The following is an 18,426-nucleotide window of genomic DNA, read 5'->3' on the forward strand; positions in this document are numbered from 1 at the left end:
AAAAAAATATTTTGGCTCTAGGCTCAAAACAGAAAGAACATTGGAAATGGGCAGAGAATTAAACATCATTTACTATCTTGTTCTGCACACGGAAGTGTGAAGAACTTTTCCTCTTTAATAAAGTGGGACAGAAAAGCAAGGACAGGTGAGGAACAATAACATTGTCGACAATAGCTGCTGGCATCCTTGGTGCCAACTGTGTATGTATTGTTAGTGTTAGGCGCAAAGCCACCTTATGAGGCAGCATTGATGTCTGATAAAAATACTGACTACAAATATTAACAAAGTCGCCCAGGTCACACAACGAGTCTTGACCCCAGGCAGGCTTCCAAGGGAGTCCGTCCACACTCCTACTCCAAGGAGCTCAGAGGTGATGATTATGTCGGCTATTCTGGGGGGCGGGGGAAGATTAAAATGCTTTGTTAGTGGTTCGTGGTACAACTATTCTTCACTTCTCTTTGTGAGGTATAGGTGATGTCATTTTCTAGAACATTCTCTTAGCTTTATACAGATGTTTCACGTTTCTGAGAAATGCACGGTTGGGTACCACAGTGGTCATGTCTGTGTGGTTAGAGGAAGTTTCATGTGTTTGGAGTAGGGTTGGTGTAGTGCACAGTGCAGGGGGTGCTGGGCAGAGAAGGATTGGGGTGTCTGTTGCAGAACCAGAAAACAGTGTGGATGTCAGAGTCTAGGCCGGGGTTCTAAGAGAAAGACATGTTCAGTGCAGTGTTGTGGCCCAGGAGGACAGATGTTTCTCCCATCAGCTTCACCTTCAATTCAGCTTGGCTTGAAGAAGCATTAAAGGATTTACTCAGTTTGATTTTTATTTAAAATAGTCCTGTGTTTCACAAAAGATAGTCAGGATTTCCATAAAAATAGTTGGATAATATTTAATATTAATTGTAACCACTTTTAATTTTCATGCCTTCATGGCTTTATAATAGGCTGGGTTCTAAGGAAGCAGAGATACAGTCAATGAGGCCTGTGTTCTTTAAAAACAATAGACGCAAAAAATGAGAGGATAGTGGGCATGTTATAGATTCATTCCCTGAAGTGTGTGTGTGTGTGTGTGTGTGTGTGTGTGTGTGTGTGTGTGTGTAATATGTATGTATTTACACACAGGATTTTAGACTTGACAAAATATACTTTGTTACTGAGCTGTGTTTTTTGTGTATTCGATTACTGATAGAGTGACTAATGTCTTTCTTTGTTTTAGAGGGAGATAGATGTTAATAGTTTTACTGAGGTTAAAACAGAGATAAAGTGACAATTCATTATATGAGTATATGGTATTTTATTTGACTGAATGCTTGACATCTGATGTTACTTTTAATAAAACATATAGTAGCCATGGAAGCTGAGGAGACGACTCGGGTTATTATATCCTGGGTTAGACTATGTATCATTATATTGCCTTTTCCAAGGTTACATGCAAATTCCAAGAGTATATGCAAATATACATGGATAAGAATTTTCAGAGATAACTTAGTTTATGATTATTGCTTAAAGACCATACCCACCACTCTTGGTTGAAGACAAAGCCCTTGAGGGTCCAGTGTCACATGAGTCAGAAAAAATGGAGTATCTCCAACTGGTCTTGGAAGACACAAGAAAATGGGTCAGAAATCTTCTTCAGGGGGAAGAGATAGGTGAACTTGTACACCTGAAAAGGAGAGCTGAGAAATTTCTTTAGGAGCCAGCGATCTTGGAAAATCTTCAAGAGAGCACCTGGAGCCCAGACTAAAGCATGCGGATGCTGTGAAAATACACCGAGGAGCCTGGGTTTCAGCAGATGTGAATTCCCTGTTTGGCCTTCTGCAGGTCATGTGCTCCTGTGCACAGGCCTGGAGTGAATCAGGTCAACCAGCCCTGTCAAGTGGCAGGGCTGTGACCCCACCAACTTGGTTGAGGTGTGGCTTCACTTACTGCGATATTTCAATAGCCCCCAGGTGTGCTTTGTCTCTAGGGCTCTTAGAAGAAAATAGAATCAAACTGATGTCAAGTAACAGAGCTCTTGGCTGTTTGGTTTAATTTGGGGAAGAAAACAGAATGGGAAACTTTGCTTTCTAGGGCTAAAGAGAGTTACAATGACAAATTCTACTTACTTTGGTCCCAGGTAGAGTTTGACAAAGTCAGAATCTAGTAACAAATTTATTTTTTGGAAGTGGGAATAGAATATCAGCTTTTGAGACTTGAACAGGTAGTTGGCAGACATGTTTGAAAAAGTACGTCCATGTGAAAGGAATGCCTAGAATTACTAAGCTTTTACTATTATTCTTCATAAATGTGTCATGGCAGTGTTAGCCATTTCTTCTTTGATTTTGGTTTTCTTTAATGACACAGATTCTTGTGGGTTTTTTTGTTTTTGTTTTTTTTCTTTTCTTTTCTTTTTTCTCCTTTGGGTCTGTACCAATTTTTTTCCACAACAGAATATTACAAATAATGAAAACAGAAAAAAAATGTTAAATTCAGTTGCCTTTCCAAGTGAATGTTTTAGGGATTTCCTATCTTGAATTTAAAACACTGTGGTGGGATGAAGGGGGGAAACTAGAGGTTGAAGGGATGTAGCCTGATTCTATTTCCCCTTTAAAGAGGGTTTCAGGATATACAGATCTGCAGTGAAAGACATCAGGGAAATGCCAGTCCTTCCCCAGCAGTATTGACTTTACTTGCTGTGTGACTCAAAGTATTAGCTACTCCAGGAAGAACTGGGTTGATAAAGATAATTCCATCCACTAAATTGCTCTCACTCTTTAGTTAAGTATATTATGAAGGATGACTTTCAATATAATTTTCAGCAGGTGATTCTTGTTTCTACACAATGAAATTTAACCACGTTCGTGATTATAAAAAGCTTTTTGCTGTAACATTACAGCTTTTGGACTGGAAGCATTTGCTCTTTGGTATAATCAACATTAAAGAGATACTCTGGTAACACCAGCACTTGGGAGGCAGAGGCAGGAAGAGCAGGCGCTCAAGGCCGGCTTTGGCTACATAGTAGTAAGTTGGAGGGCAGCCTAGGCTACATGGCACCCCGTGTCCAAAAATATAATAAGAATAAAAAAAGGGCCAAGGACTGTCTCTACAAATGAGCCCCGATACAAATGTGCACGTGTGTATGTACTGATTGCTGATGTAAGGGACGTGAAAGCTAACCTGATTCATTTGTTTTTAGGGGCTCTTGGCTTTGGGCCTCAGTGCAAGTCCATTGGAAAAGGCAGCTGCAACAATCTAGTGGTCACCAGCAGTCCCATGATGGTTCAGCGACTGGGACCCATTTCACCTCCAGCAAGCCAGGTCTCCACAGCATGCAAGCAGATCAGTCCTAGCTTACCGAGGGCAGTGAACGCAGCCAACCTGAATAGACCTCCTTCAGATACCAGGTCTCAACTTACGTTTTTTTTCTACCCCCTTTCCTTATGGTATAATCATACCCTACGAGTGTTGTCCCCTCTCTTCCTGAGCATGAACATACTCACTTGCTCGCTCGCTCGCTCACTCACTCACTCACTCACTCACACTGGAGCAGCTCTTTCAGTTTTAGGTTTGTAGGAAAATGTGTCTGAAAAGTGAGTATGTGCTTTTATTCTTAACCTGTCAGTGAGGAGGAGTGGTTTAGTAGCTGCTATCTGATCATATTTATTTGGGAGGGCCTCAGGAACTGAAGCCTGGTTTGTAAATTTGTCACTTCCTTGCAAAGCAAGTCAAATGGTGGCCAACTGTGCTCATCTGCCAGTTTTCCAGGTGTGTATTGCACAGTCTCAGGGCTGGTTTATAGGCTGTCAATCTGTCGACCCACCTGTCCACTCATCTACTCAAGCATGTATTAAGTGCCAACTGTGTGCATAATGACACAGTTTAGGGAAATAGTAGGGAGAATGAAGATAAAAATCATGACTTCTGTTTTGTTTGGGAAGACTTGTTTTTCATTGTTACATAAGCCTTTGGTTAAATATTTGATGGGCGGCAGAGTAAGTGGTTATACCCTCTGTCTTTTCCATTCAGAAGAGTTAAACAGAAAAGAAACCTCCGGACAAAATTTTATCTTTTTCAGAGCTGGTATATTTGTGTTTGTGTGTGTGGAGGGGTGTTGAATAAAAGTGAACTGCAGTATAGCATTTAAGCTCAATTTCTTTTGAAGTTTATCATCTTATCTCTTAGAAGTTACTGTCTTGGAAGAACGTGATGCAGACTTTTTGCCTGCAAGGACCAGTTCTGAGGTGATGGATCTTGCAAAGGCGTTGACTTTGCATCCTTCCTAGGCTGTAACCAGCTAAGGTGCCTTGTGGCCCCAAGACCGACCCCATTTCTCCTTTTCTCCTTCCTTCTGCTAATCTCTTCTGTTCTTATCTGGACCTCCTTCCAGCTTTCAGTTGAGACTCTGAAATCATGGCTCCCGAATCATTTATTTAAGCCATTTTTTTTTTTTTTATGAGGTGAAAGCTTGCTTTCTCCCTGAGGTTTCAGTGATGGCAAGCTGCTGTCACTCTCCCATTGATGATTATGCCTCAAGGGACTCCTCAGCCTTGCTGAGCGCTGCATGTAAAATTAACTGTGCTCATTGGTGGGTGTCACTGGAAACCTTCAGCTTCCTGTCTGCAGCAAGTCCAGCCCATGCCTGGAAGGCAGTCATAATTAATGGAGAAAGTGACGGCTTAGCCCGCTGAAGCCAGGTGCCCTGTGCAGTCCCTTTCAGGGTGCAGCCAGAAGGGTCATTATCTCAGTATTTCCTGGCATATGTCATTCCTTAGCATAAGATTATATCCTTAAAAGACAACATCTTGACGATGTTCTGACAAGTGTTTTGACTATTCTGTGAGCCCTCTTCTGGGAATATTTTTCCCCCCAGGATTGGCATAGAAACAGGAGTTGAGAAATGGCGCGGTGAAGGATGGAACCCACTTATAGCAGTTTGGAAAGGTTGCATTATTTTATGTGATCATTACATTTGTTGTGTGCTTCATCAGGTGAGCAAAAGCTTAAGAGGCAACAGTGCAACCCAAAGACACTGTACCATCTAGCGCTAAAGAGAAGACAGTGAGCAAACCAGCTGAGCGTTTTGTACATCAGGGTCCTTCTGCAGGTAGCTGGGACTGGAGTCACCACGAAGCATTCAGTCTTGAGAGATGCTTGCCCTTTGAAAGGCTGCGGAGTTGATTTTTTCCCCCTCCACAGTTGTGCAATTGAAATGCACTGTAGACAATGGGGAAACTATAGAAAATCATCAGGCGTTAAGTGTGCTCATCCTGAGCCCTGTCACTTTGAGATTATCACGAGTGAAGCCTGAAAAACACCCTTCAGGAATCTGTGAACAAATGTTCTCTGGGCACTGGCTTTCATGGCCATCAAGTTGACCTTATAGTAGACACAGTTTTATGACCTTTTTCACATATATATAAAGTACATATGAAACATACACATATTTATGTATATATATCTTAAGCTGTTTTTGAAGGCATCTTCTTTAGCCTTATGTCATGGTTTCCTTCCACCCTGAATGTCATTTTACCAAGAAAGTATGGAAAATAAAATATACCAGTTCTTTATGACTAGGCATGTAGTTCTTCCGTTTTTATGATCTTTAAAAGTTAGAATGTGTCCTTCTTTTCCTTCTTGTCTTCCTCCAACCCCTCTTTTTCAAATTTATGGTTTCTTCTTTAAGTATTATTGCTACATACATGTAAGCAAATGAATGTAAGTGCAACCTGCTGAGGCCCGTTGGTGTTGCATTTGTGAGTATTCTGACCTCATGGCATTGACTAACCTCTTAGGGGGTTCATCCTCAGACGAGACTAATTCTCTCTTTCTGAGCAGTCTTTTAATTGCTTGTAGCTCTTCATCTGGGGTGGTGGCCCTGGGAAACTTTCTCCATCCATCTTGGCCTGCCTCTACTGTACCTTGATTAGGAAGCTGTATTGTTGAGTTATCACAGGTGTAGCTTCCCTGTCATTTCCAGAAGACACAACATTCCTGGTCTGTTGGCTATCACAACCTTTCCTTTCCTCTTCCTTGAGGGTGTCATGGTTGTCTTATAGATGGACAATCCTGTTGTAGATTGCTTTTGCATTTTGACTAGGTGTGGTGTTTTCTAATGGCCTCCATATGCTGTGATGTGTAGTTTCTTTGTTGAGGAATGAAAGTTGCATATATCTGTGAGTATGAGGATGCATGTGTATAAAGCAGTTAGGGAAAGTGACTAGGCACAAATTCTTGGCTAGGTTTATAGTACCAGCTGCGGTTTCCCTCCTGTTGAATAGGACTTCGGTCTGAGTAGGTAGCTGTTGGTTACCACGAAGATGTGGGTGCCGCTATTGTACCTTTAGGGTTCTCTTACCATGGTGATCATTGTTGTGGTTCATAGGCGTCACCACAGGGTAGGACTATTGCATGTCTTTCTTTTCCTTGATCGCTTGCATTGTGGCTCTGTCTCTTACTTTAGTATTACAGATAATATTTTGTTTGGTTAACCTGCAGAATTTTTTTACTTCATGTCTCTGGTGATTGGAATAAATTCTTAGGAATTAACGGTTTGCTGGTTTAAATGGACAGCTATTAATAGTAGCTTTGCTGTTAATAGGCAGTTTCAGGTTGTACTGGGGAAAAGACAAGCCTATGTGGTGGTCTCAGACAGTAGCGTGCACTGAGATTTATATGTAATAATTGTGTAATTATCTTAATTGATACTTTGCATCATTGATAATATTGAACAGTTTTTCTGAGGTTTGTCATCTTTCTTTTCTTTCTTTCTTTCTTTCTTCCTTCTCTCCCTTCCCTCCTCCCTCCCTCCCTTCCTCCTTGATTTGAATGTGTTTTTCTTCTGGCGTGCTCCTTTAAGAACCTGCTCCTCCTATAGCTTGTGTTCTCTTTAATCCGATGGTGGGAATCTTGCCCCGGCCTGTGTATTTGGTGTAATTGACTTCCCGCTCATTTCTCTTTAGCACACCACAGTGCTAAGCAATCACCATATTCCGTTGAAGAGTCAGGAGCCTGTTGTCAAGTTAGGTGTTCCTCACACCCTGCTGTAAAGGCGTGTCCCCTAAATGACAAGCCTGGAAGGATGACACAACAGCTGCTTCACACAGGGGTTAAATATGTCAGCCTGGCGGAGCTAATGGATAAAGGAGACAGGATGCTCCTGTGATCATTGTGGATACTGGGAAAGCCTAGTGTCCACGTGCATGGTGAATTTGAACTTAACGATTGGATACCTAGAGTCCTAGCAAGCGCCATCCCTACGGAAGTATGGTGGACCCCAAACACGGAAAGCCTGATTGATTTGCCCAGGGTCAGTTTGGCAGTATTACAAAGGTCAGCCATCATCTAGAGATGTCGGTGTAGGCCGACATACTCTGCATTTGTCTTTTCGTAGTCTAGGCTGGATATTGGTGGTGGAAGATGCCTTCTTTGTTCATTGTATGTCCGGAAAGCTCAGAGAAGGCCAAGAAGAGGACTGAGAATGGACTCTAGGCTCCCTGTGCAGACTAATACCTTATAAACCTGTGCTGTGTATGAGCCATAATAACTTTTTTTGGAAGATTTACTGCGGTGCATGGATGAAAATTTCCAGATACAGTATGGCATATCTTCTTTCCTAGGACCTGTGGGTTTATAACACATGTGTCACATATATTATACTTACACAGATTCAGTTATATACACACTTTGAATATGTACACTTGTTTTTCCTCGAGCATCAGCCCAAGGGATTCCATAGGACCTTTAAGTTAGAGCTTCTTTTAAGTTTTAGAACAAAACAGCTCGACTTGGTCATCATAGCTCTTTGGGCTTTGTGAGAACATATTTTTCCTGATGGTTTTCTGAGTTTTTTGCTTTGCTTTTATTTGGTTTGAGATTTATCGTCTTTGCCTTTCACATACAGTTACAAATAAACCAGTCACCAGAAATAATGTCGTTAGGATCAGATGAGCATATGGAAATGGAGATTGCTCTCAGTGTGGTGACACAGCCTTCTGAGTTCTTTGTCACTTTCTTTTCCACAGGCCTGGTGTGCATAGCAGCAGGGGTTACAGGCTAGACTCCTTGGCAGCCTTCACACTTGTTCAGCATACTGTTGCAGAAAAACAGACAATTTGTGATGCAGTCCTAGCTTGTGTGGTTTTTAAGTCTTTCAATCAAGCAGAGAATTGTGGACCACATACAGGATGCACTGTGAGGAAATGTGAACCAGCCAGGTCTCTGCTAGTCACTTACCCACATTTGTAGTTTGCTAAGGACCTTACACCTCTTTTTTGCTGTCACAGTAGGAAACTCACTGATTTTTAGTTACTTTCTTTTTATAAAAATATTGTTAAGGGTTTAGTTAATTTGTCTCATACTGTTTATTCAATATATATATAGCTCTGTAAGCTTTGCAAAGAGTGGTTCTTCAGCTGTCATGATCATTTTTTATTTTAGTTATTTGTTCTTTGAGATAGCATCTTTTGTCTAGTCTAGGTTTTCCTTGAGGTTATGATCTTCCCAGGTTTACATCATCAGGCCTAGCTCTTCCTTACACGCTTTTCTTAATCAACTAGTGTTTGAGTTACTTAGTCTGTATTTAACATTCTGGTAGGTACTGGGGGAGAGAAAAGTCATCCTTTCAGTTGAGGGGCCTTGGAATTTGCTGAGGAAGAGACAGGTGCTTCAGAGTGTGGTGCAGACAATAGAGCTGTTTTGTGGAGAGGACTCTTCCTACAAAGATGGAGTTCATGGGGCAGGACTGAATGGTTAGGCTTCCTAAAGTATATCACTGAGAGATGTAGGGGAGGAAGATACTGCCTCTTGTTGGAAGTTTTCTCCTGTTAGGTCTTTGAGGTGTCAGGGGAGGGAGGAACATGAGTGAGAGGTCTCTGTTCAGACCATTGCTTTTGAGTAGACTATTCAGTTCGCTTTCCGAAAAATATGTCACCAACTGCCTTGGAAAACTGAGAGGCTGAAGAAGTCAAGCAGCGTGCCTGCTCCCAGGTATGCTGTGCTGTAAGTTGAGCCACGGTTATACTAATTTAAGGGCAACAAGACTCGCCTTTCATTGTTGGAAAAGTGAACGTTTCTCTATGCTGCTATTGAACTGAATAGAGCAGTTCTATCAGCAGAGTGCGTGCCATTGAACGGGCTGCTCCAGCTGTTGGTTCCCATTTAGAAGTCTGCAATGCTCTAAAGTGGCTGCCGCCTGAGAACGGCCACCTGCTGAGCCCTGGAGCGCTGTCCGTGTTCCGATGGCCCTAGCCAGTCCTCTCTGCTTCGCACGTGGCATTTCCACGGATGCAGCTGGGTCCTGTAATTCCCGACTCTCACTGGGGATAGGGTCAGAAGGCTTCTGCCACCGAGTCACCAGAGCTTTGAGCTGGGCACTGCAGGAGGAGCTGCGTGCTGTGAGCGTGCTCAGAAAAGAACCGAGAGGTGACCATGGGGAATTAAAATCCGAACCGTGGAGGGGCCACTCTGGAAGTTGCAGAAGGACTTTAGTCCAAATGTAAGGATGTGAGGCAAGAAACCAATCTATGTCAAGGGTAGCTGGACATAGGTTCCTGCTGTGTTTGCCATTGGTAAACATTACCCTACCCGACAGCCGGCCTCAGGTCGATTGCTGTGTTACCACCTTGCGCTGTGCTTTTCAGAGCCGAGATGGTTTCTTCACGTATCCCAGGCTTGGCAGAAACAGTATTCCTGGTTTCCGTTCTGCGAAGTGGAGTAGGGGAAAGGTGAAATGATGCTTCCCCCTTCCTTCACTTCCTTTACAACAGGTTGATATTTAACAGCTGGAGACAGTAAACGTGTTCACGCGGGAAAGTCACACATTTTATATAACAAGCTTTGGTGATTAATTTATTTAAATAAAAGTCTCTAGAAAGCCAGTTGTAAACACCTACCAGTAAGCCAAGCTTCTCAGCTGCCTGAGGTGTCTGAGTTGGGATCTGGTACCTTTTCTCTGTGTCTGTGCGTTCACCCTTTTTGGGGATATGAATGCTCTGTCCCAGGGACATAGCTTTTCATTTTTATTGGTTTTAAAGGCAATTATGATGTCCTTGGAAAACAAAATGAATTTTCAAGGGGCTAGAGTTACCATTATGAACCACTTTGATATGCAAACAATGGATTGTGACAAATTCAGGGTTTTTTTTTTTTTTTTTTTTTGTTTTTTTTTTTTTGAAGAGTAAGGACAGGGAAGGAATTGTGAAAATGAACCACTGTAAGTGAATGGCCTGTTCTCGGCCTAGAGCTGCTTGGATTCAAGGACAAGAGCTCATGGGAACCCCATCTAACAAACATGGTTAAATCCTGCTCGGCCTGATGCCTGATTCCAAATGCAGCATGTCAGTGTTTTACTCCTTTATGTGTAAAAATTCTGTTCTTTTAAGGACTGTGTGTGTGTGTGTGTGTGTGTGTGTGTGTGTGTGTAATAAAGAGTGAACTCTGCCTCTGGTATGTTAGGTTGTGCTTTGCGTCCACGTATTTTACATTTGCATAAATTATCTAAGGCCTTTGGAGATGTATGAGTATTTACACTCTAAGCTGCTCTTTCAAAATTTCTGATTTGGATAAGATCAGTGAAACCGAATTGCAAAATTATTACTAAGTTTCTAGCACAATATTTATCTTCGAAGATTTACTTAAAAAAAACATGGTTTTGTATGTTACCTTCCCAAGCAGAATTGAATTGAAGGCTAGTTTTTTTCAGAACTATGTGGCCTGCAAACCTACTACAGCATGGGGCACCCAGTAGGTGCTTAACAAACACTCATTTGGTTTACCATGACAAACATCTATTAACTTTTTCCTAGGCCCCAATTTCCCCCTTTTGTATAACAAAAGGATATTTTGAAATACAGTGAGGACTGTTTATTCTCATTAAATAGAAGAACTGTTTATAACAATAGTTCTTTTATTAGTCTAGTAAGCCCTAGCTTTTATTGTTTGTCTTGGTAAAATACTATTTACCTGGAACTAAAAGCCTTGGATTTTATCATAGTCCAAGAACTTGTGCTTGGTGGGGAATGCAATTAGGGGAAATACTTAAGGGACTGTCGGTGCGATGTATAAAACTCTTAGCTCTAAAGCAATCCACGTCCCACTGAAATGTTTTTCTTCTCCCTTTTCTCTGGCTGCTGCTCCAGGTCCGTTATTTTGCAAGAGTCTCTGGTCTCGACGACGCTGAGTCTGACAGAGAGCCAATCAGCGCTAAGCGTGAAGCAGGAGTGGTCTCAGAGCTACAGGGCTTTCCCTTCACTTGCACCCAGCCACAGCTCTCAGAATGGCATGGACCTAGGGGACCTCCTTAGCTTGCCTCCGGGCACACCAGTGCCTGGCAACAGCGTCTCGAACTCGTTGCCGCCCTACCTTTTTGGCATGGAAAACAGCCACTCTCCTTATCCTAGCCCTCGGCACTCAGCAACCAGGTCCCACTCCACCCGCTCCAAGAAGCGAGCGCTGTCCTTGTCCCCACTGTCTGATGGCATCGGGATTGACTTCAATACTATCATCCGCACTTCGCCCACATCCTTGGTTGCCTACATCAATGGGTCAAGAGCCTCCCCAGCCAGTATGTCGCCACAGTCAGAGGTCTATGGGCATTTCCTGGGTGTTCGCGGCAGCTGCATCCCCCAGTCGTGTGTAGCGCCCAGCGGGCAGAAGGGTGCGCTGGTGGCCAGCGGAGGACATACGCTGCCGGGCTATGGCGAAGACGGTACACTGGAGTACGAACGCATGCAGCAGCTGGAACATGGTGGCCTGCAGCCTGGACCCGTAAACAACATGGTGTTGCAGCCTGGTCTACCGGGGCCGGAGGGCCAGACAGCCAACGTGCTCAAAACGGAGCGTCTGGAGGAGTTCCCGGGCAGTGCCTTGGACCTACCCTCCGCGCCGCCTCTCCCTCCTCTTCCCCCGCCTCAGGGCCCTCCACCCCCATACCATGCCCACCCGCACCTTCATCACCCAGAGCTCCTGCCTCACACCCAATCGCTGGCCCTGGCCCAGGCTGGCCTGGATGAGGACGGGGAGATGGAGGACTCCGGGGGAAAGCACTGCTGTCGTTGGATAGACTGCAGTGCCCTGTACGACCAGCAGGAGGAGCTGGTGAGGCACATCGAGAAGGTCCACATCGACCAACGCAAGGGGGAAGACTTCACCTGCTTCTGGACCGGCTGCCCTAGAAGGTACAAGCCCTTCAACGCCCGCTATAAACTGCTGATCCACATGAGGGTCCACTCCGGGGAGAAGCCCAACAAGTGTACGGTGAGTTGGAGTTTCCTGAGTCCTGGGCCACCTTTCTTTAAGGCCCAGCTTGCTTTCCACGCATTTCACACACGCCTTTTATCAAGCATGACCAAGGAGTTGGCTAACAGTCTCTGTTTGTGTGGAATGTGGATGTGTGATGGGGGGGAAGGTACCGGTTAGGTGGCTCGCCACGTCAGCCAGCAGGCACAAGGGGAAGGTTTCTTTAACAACTGTTGGCTGCTGGTTTCTCTCACCGTTCTAGCTCAAGCCCCCTGCCACCGAGGTGGTGGAGGCCAGTCCGCCTTACCGTAGTCTGAGGAAATATGGGAGGGACACAGAGTACGTGGATGTCCAAAAGTAGGGGACCACGCACTGTGCCACAAGCAAGCTTTTGCTCTTTTCCAAAGTAGATATTCAGGCTTTTTTTTTTTTTAACCTCCAAAAATTTAGGTGTCGGGGAGGAATGATTTTGACATTTAAGAAAGGTTTTCTCCATGTAGGGACTTGACTAATGCATGCCAGCACTTTGTGCCTTCCAGGGTCGTGAAGCTCTTTAATGATTTACAGTCATCAGGGGAGAACTAAGGGAACACCATAGGAGCAGAGCCTCATGGGATCTCCCATAATTTTGAGGAAAGAGGGTTTTGTGGAAAAGTGTAAGGCCTGAGCTGAGAAGTCTGGGCCTTTGGTATTGAAGCGCATGGGTCTAATGGCTCTCCTGCCTTCCTCTTCCCCAACACTGATCCTGGAACTCTGATTCTGTTTCTTGGCAAAATCGACTGCTTTTGAATAATATGATTCTTGCATGCTTTCACAACAGTTTCACACCTCGCAGAAACCCTCAGGGCTCATAAGCAGGACTTCACCCATGGGTTCACAGAGATAGCCTTGCTCAGTCTGAGACGGCTCACTGAATTCTTGGGGGGGGGGGGGAAGGGGCATATGTTTTGTATTAGTCTAGATGGACAGGCGTAATTCGTCAGAGTTGGAATTGAGAATTCTGTGTTCCGTTAGTATCAAGAGTTCTGGAGATCAGTAGGTAGAGACTATAAACCAGTTTGAAAGGGAGCGGGTTTGAACTGTGGTCTCCCAACCAGCACCATCTCTTCCTGCAGTAGGTGATGATACAAAGCGTCAGGACTGTGTTTGCCTGTAGACTGGCCAGGTTCTGATTCATGCCAAAAGCACAACGTACAGGCTAGAGCTGGGTTGCAGGATTTAGAAGCACTTTTCACCAGGCATTAGGTATTTTTAAGGCTTTCTGGTGGAATGGAATTGCATTTCTTGTCATTACGTTATGCCCCGTGTTGTGATTTTTCTGAAGGAAAACCTGAAGCCGATGCCTCGTGAGAGTACCCAGTTCTCTGAGTGAAAAGAATAATTACATTCCAGGGGGCCCAGCCTCACTCTGTCGGTAGGGTTCTGTGTTTAAAATGACAGAATGCGACAAGCGATTGAAGGCAATTCTACCTACTCTGCTTGGAACACAGGAGCCTGTTGCAAGCAGGAAAGACATCCAGTTTTCTGAAGGAAAACAGCCCAACCTTTTCATTCTGACTAACCCCGGCTGAAAATGGTTTACTGGATTTGACTTTACTGAAATAAATGTTAAAGTTAGAATTATATAAAAATGTTTTTTTTGGCATTACAAAATTAATTTTAATGCAAAAGGATTTCCCTGTTTTCACCTCTGGTCCCAGAGTTTTCAAAGGCATTTAACTCTACAGAATTGACTTCTGCTAGAGAGCATGACGAATATTAAAAATAGCTGTAGAGGTGAGCACCGCTGTTCATCGCGCTGTTCAGGATGGGCAGATGAGGTGCCTCTGCTCTCCTAATCTGCCCTTCCCTCATTAACGGGTGGAACCTTTGCAGAACCAGGCACTACTAATCCAATAGCATAGCAAACCCAGGATTGCATGCTAGGGTGCGAATGCATTCAGACAAAGCAGCGTTCTTAGGAGGAGCTGAAGCTATGATTGCACTGTTGGGAGTGTACGTTTTTAACAGGAAGACAGCCATTTTCTGCGAACTTACACATAATGAACCTTGTATCTTCTGAAGACTGTTTATGTGGCTTCGTGTCATGTGCTCAGTCTGTGTGGGCCTGCAGAAGGCTGGCGGTAGGTAGTCCTGTAGAGGTTTGGTGGATGTCTCAAATTGTGGTCCATGGACAAGGAGGCATTGTGCTCAGCGGGGATGAACACTTGCATGGTGCATCCCCCTGCCCTTTGTGAGTCTTTACACACCCACAGGATCCAGGTACACAGACCTTCCAACAGCAGTGCAGGGTAAAATGATCATGCTCATCTGGAGACGTGCTCTTCGGATTTTGTGGTGAGTGGTTTAAATGGGAAGGCCGGGTCCATTTTTATTTTATGTTTGTCTGACTTACTCCTCCTTTATATGGGGTAGCTGGACTTAGTCATCATTTTCACTTACTGGGATCACTGAACCAAGAAACGGTGGACCCTGTGTGTTCGGTGACCATGACTACAAGCCGCACAAAGAACTTCTGGAAGTCATGGTAAAAGGAGGGTGTGTCGGGGCTAAGGCCTGCTTTACAGTAAGAGGCTTCTGTGGAATCTTCCCTGCATGCCAAGTTCTCCTTGCTACGTGCGAGAATGCATTTTATCATTCATTCCTCATTGTGACCCTGCAGACTAACCCAGAACCTGGGATTTAGATCTTGCAGGATTCTTGGTGGCACAATCAGGGGAATATTCCTAATTCATCATTTGGTTCTGTTATTGGAAGAAAAGGATGTGCTCCATTCTTATCCAAACAGCCCCGCCTGTCACTAGATTGTGTTCTGATGGCCTCTGTGGAAAGACAAGCCAGCTCTGTCCTGAAAGCTCTGCTTGCATGGAGTGGACAGTTCAAGACAGTGGCAATATTTTGGGAAGCAAAATAGGCAAAGAGACAGATCTCAAATGACTCGAAACCAAGTCGTGTCAAGGTTGTATTTTGAAGTACCCATGCCCATTCCCTCCTGTCTGTTAACTTAAGTGGTGCCTAGGTGTCCACCATTCTATTTCTACCTTCTTGCTTTGTCCTTGGTAAGTCTCCTCTTGTTGACCATTGTCACTCTGCCAAGTTTTCTTAAGTCTTTCTGAGATGATGGGCTTCTTGGTTTTCAGTGTGGAGCAAATCTTAAGAGGCACAAAGTTTCTTTCTGTCTGCCTCTCTGTCTCTCTGTCTCTTTCCCTTTTTCCCTCTCTCTTCTTCCTCCTCCTCCTCCTCCTCACACCAGTCATACGGTATATAAGATCATTAAACTATATCAATAAGGCTTCCATAGTTGTCCTTCCAAAAAAAAACATGTCAAATGCTTTCACCCTACAGAGGTCTTTCTGCCATTAGGCTAAAATTTGCCCAGTGTGCAGTGATATTTCTTTGGGAGGGTTTGAAGGTCGCCGTGAATGGCGTGAGAAGCCATTCACATGTGCATGTGCTGAGAAAGATCCTGTGCAAGGAGCAGGGGCCCAGGGCCCTGTTTAGGACCAGAACCACCTGGCCTCCTTTCCTGCACAATTGAAAGCAGTTGTGCTAGGAGGGTAGGGAGTGTTAAGAAGGGAATTAGGGGTGATGCGGGTTGCCACTTACATTTTGCTTATTTTTCCTGGATGAATTTAATCCAATAGCAAGAAAGAATTTTGCAAAACTTTTACCCACCCACAAATTTTCATGAAAATGTCACTGACCAAAGACAGTTTTGAATTTTGTATGAATTGACTCATTTCTCCACAGGCATTTTCCCTGGCAAAATCCAGTGTATTTGCCTTGGCTTGAATATTGGGCAGTTTGCTTTTTAAGTAACATTGGATTATGAGCACAAGAAAATAAATACAGAACTGGGGCCATGTCCCCATTCCTCTTTTATGGCCTGATGTATGGGTCATGGGCCAACTTTGGCCATGAAAGATACTTTTTGAAGAAAAGTAAATCCGTTGTAAACTTTTTCTCCTCCTCAATCTTTTTTTTTTTTTTTGTTATTTTGATAAGATTTGGCATTGATGTGATTACCATAATTATATGACCAGAGGGGACTTTAGGAAAATATTATTTAGGTATAATTATTATTTGACACACCAAATCCTTTATATAGGTAGTAATGTGTAAGTTTTATAGTACCAAGTGTTGATAAGAGTGTGGAGTGTGGAATGTGTGTGTTAATTTTTCTAGAAAAAGTAAATTGGTATAACTATTTTGGAGAGCGATTTGGAAATGCACAGTAAGTTTGGAACTGTGCATGACCAACAGATTCATGCCTAGGCTCTCCCCTAGAGACTCCTTCACGTGACAGCATGGGCACCTGGGGTGAGATACATACCGTATTTGTGATTTTATTTATATGAAAGTATAGTTAGCTCAAATGTCTGCAGATAAGGTAAACCAATCGGCTATGGTTTATCCCTGTGGAATACCATCAGAGAGTGAGAGACACCCCAAATGGTAAGTTTCATAGAGCTTAGTGAAGTGTTCTGTGTAAAATGTGGTAGAATCCAGTTTATGTACATTGAAACCCACAAAAGAATTAAAAGGATTTTCAGATAACCAATTATGTGGTTAAGCAAATGCAATGGGCAGGGGAACCAGTAATCTTAGAGTAGTGGATTTTTCTAGAGGGGAAAGAAATAAATGAAGAAATAGTATGTGCAGAATTTGCTTCTTGTCTTTCTGAGACAGGGGGTGAAAGTATGAGAAAACCTTGATTTCTGCCTCATCTTGTGGTTCAGGAGTCACAGGGGTGTCTTAATGTATCCTCTTACCTCTGCTTGGAATGTTTTACAACTTTGTATTTTTATCCTAATACAGTAGGAAATCGATTTGTATATACTCTAACATCCTTCTACACATACCATTTTTCAGATGAGAACAAAGCCAAGGAAAATTGATTTTTTTCCTAGGCTATTGTTTAGCTGCTCCCTGCTTAGGGTCTCCGGAGCAGAGTTTCTAGCTTCCTTGACATTGAACTCGCCCGGAGTGCTTTTCAGAGCCCCAGTCCCTGCCCTGCACTGGAGAGTCTGGGATAGGATTGGTTTGTGTATCGTTTTAAAGGTGGCTCTAATGAGGAGCCCTCCCCGAGAACCAAGGCTGTTCAAGCTTCTGAGTTCCAACATGAGCTCTAGATAGATAAGAGCCTAACAAGTCACCTGGGTTCGAGTATTGAGAGGTGTGTTTAGTGCTGAGAATACTCTCATTTCCATTATTACTGGATAATGACCAGAGTAGACTCATGTTTCTTAGAATAAAATACAGAGACCAGGCATGAAGGATGAGAGTATCCCAGGGTAGCAGCGGTAGGTTAGCAGGCTAGTGTCACCTGAGGTCACAGGGTCACTGTGCTGGTAGCTGAAGTCTGGCTGAGACTCACCCTGAGCTACAGACATACCGTTGTCACCCTCCCCGAGTTAACAGTAACACTGAGAAATCGGCTCTGTATTTCCCATTTCTAAAGGAAAGACAGTTGAGCCTTTCCAAATTCGCTACAGACTCTGCTCGCAATTAAAAAAATAAAAAACAAAACCTTAAACAGTTTCGCTGCTATGAATATATCTGAAGAGTTGGCATGTTAAAAAAATACTGAATTTTCCTTTTTATAAAATCTGCCTGATATGATTAAATAAATAAAATTAACATTAATATCCTCTTTGTCTCTTGAGGCTGAAAAACATCTGGTGAGCATAAGAGACTGTAACGTCCAAGTCCTGGCCCACAAGGCACCAGTGTGTCAGGTATCAAATGCAAATTCAATGATTTTAAGCAGTAAAATCAAATCTAAATATTTTTTCCAGTCATTTTGATATGAGAGAGATAGGAACATACTTAATCAATGTGTACACATGCTCAACATACTGTCGACATGTATGTCAACAGGAACTACAAATCCCTAAGAACACCAAACAGCAAAACCACAGAAGTTACTATCAGATGGGGAATTGACCACCGTCTGTACGGCGTCTGTCAAATCAGATCTCACGTTCCACAACGGGAAACCTGCCATTTGGTAGTGGTTTAAGTTGATTTCTCTGTAGAAAGCATTTAATCCACTTTACCTGGGGAACCAACCTTTCTTGAACTTTGCCCTAAAAATAAATTTATAACAGATTCCAGCAAATGTTTTGAAGAAAATTGTGGTTTATGTTTCTTTATTCTGTGATTCTAGGATTAATGAAAAATAATAGAAAATGAGAGTGTTTCTAAGAGGCT

The 18,426-nt window shown here is 43.4% G+C and overlaps 1 protein-coding gene across 4 annotated transcripts in view; it reads left to right on the forward strand.

Moving 5' to 3' along the window:
- Positions 1–18,426, forward strand: part of Glis3 (GLIS family zinc finger 3) — a 424,529-nt gene that overhangs the window by 133,123 nt on the left and 272,980 nt on the right. For 2 of the 4 annotated variants that reach the window (XM_055614089.1, XM_055614090.1), the window contains exon 2: positions 11,115–12,231. In XM_055614089.1, the coding sequence (XP_055470064.1) occupies positions 11,257–12,231 (975 nt within the window). In that variant the 5' untranslated portion in view covers positions 11,115–11,256. Of the gene's footprint in view, positions 1–3,175; positions 3,384–9,419; positions 9,473–11,114; positions 12,232–18,426 lie in introns of those variants that run through there. The other 2 variants (XM_055614087.1, XM_055614088.1) reach the window with 2 other exon arrangements.

This window comes from Psammomys obesus, unplaced genomic scaffold (assembly GCF_907164565.1).
Source record: "Psammomys obesus unplaced genomic scaffold, mPsaObe1.curated_primary_1811, whole genome shotgun sequence".
NCBI lineage: Eukaryota > Metazoa > Chordata > Mammalia > Rodentia > Muridae > Psammomys > Psammomys obesus.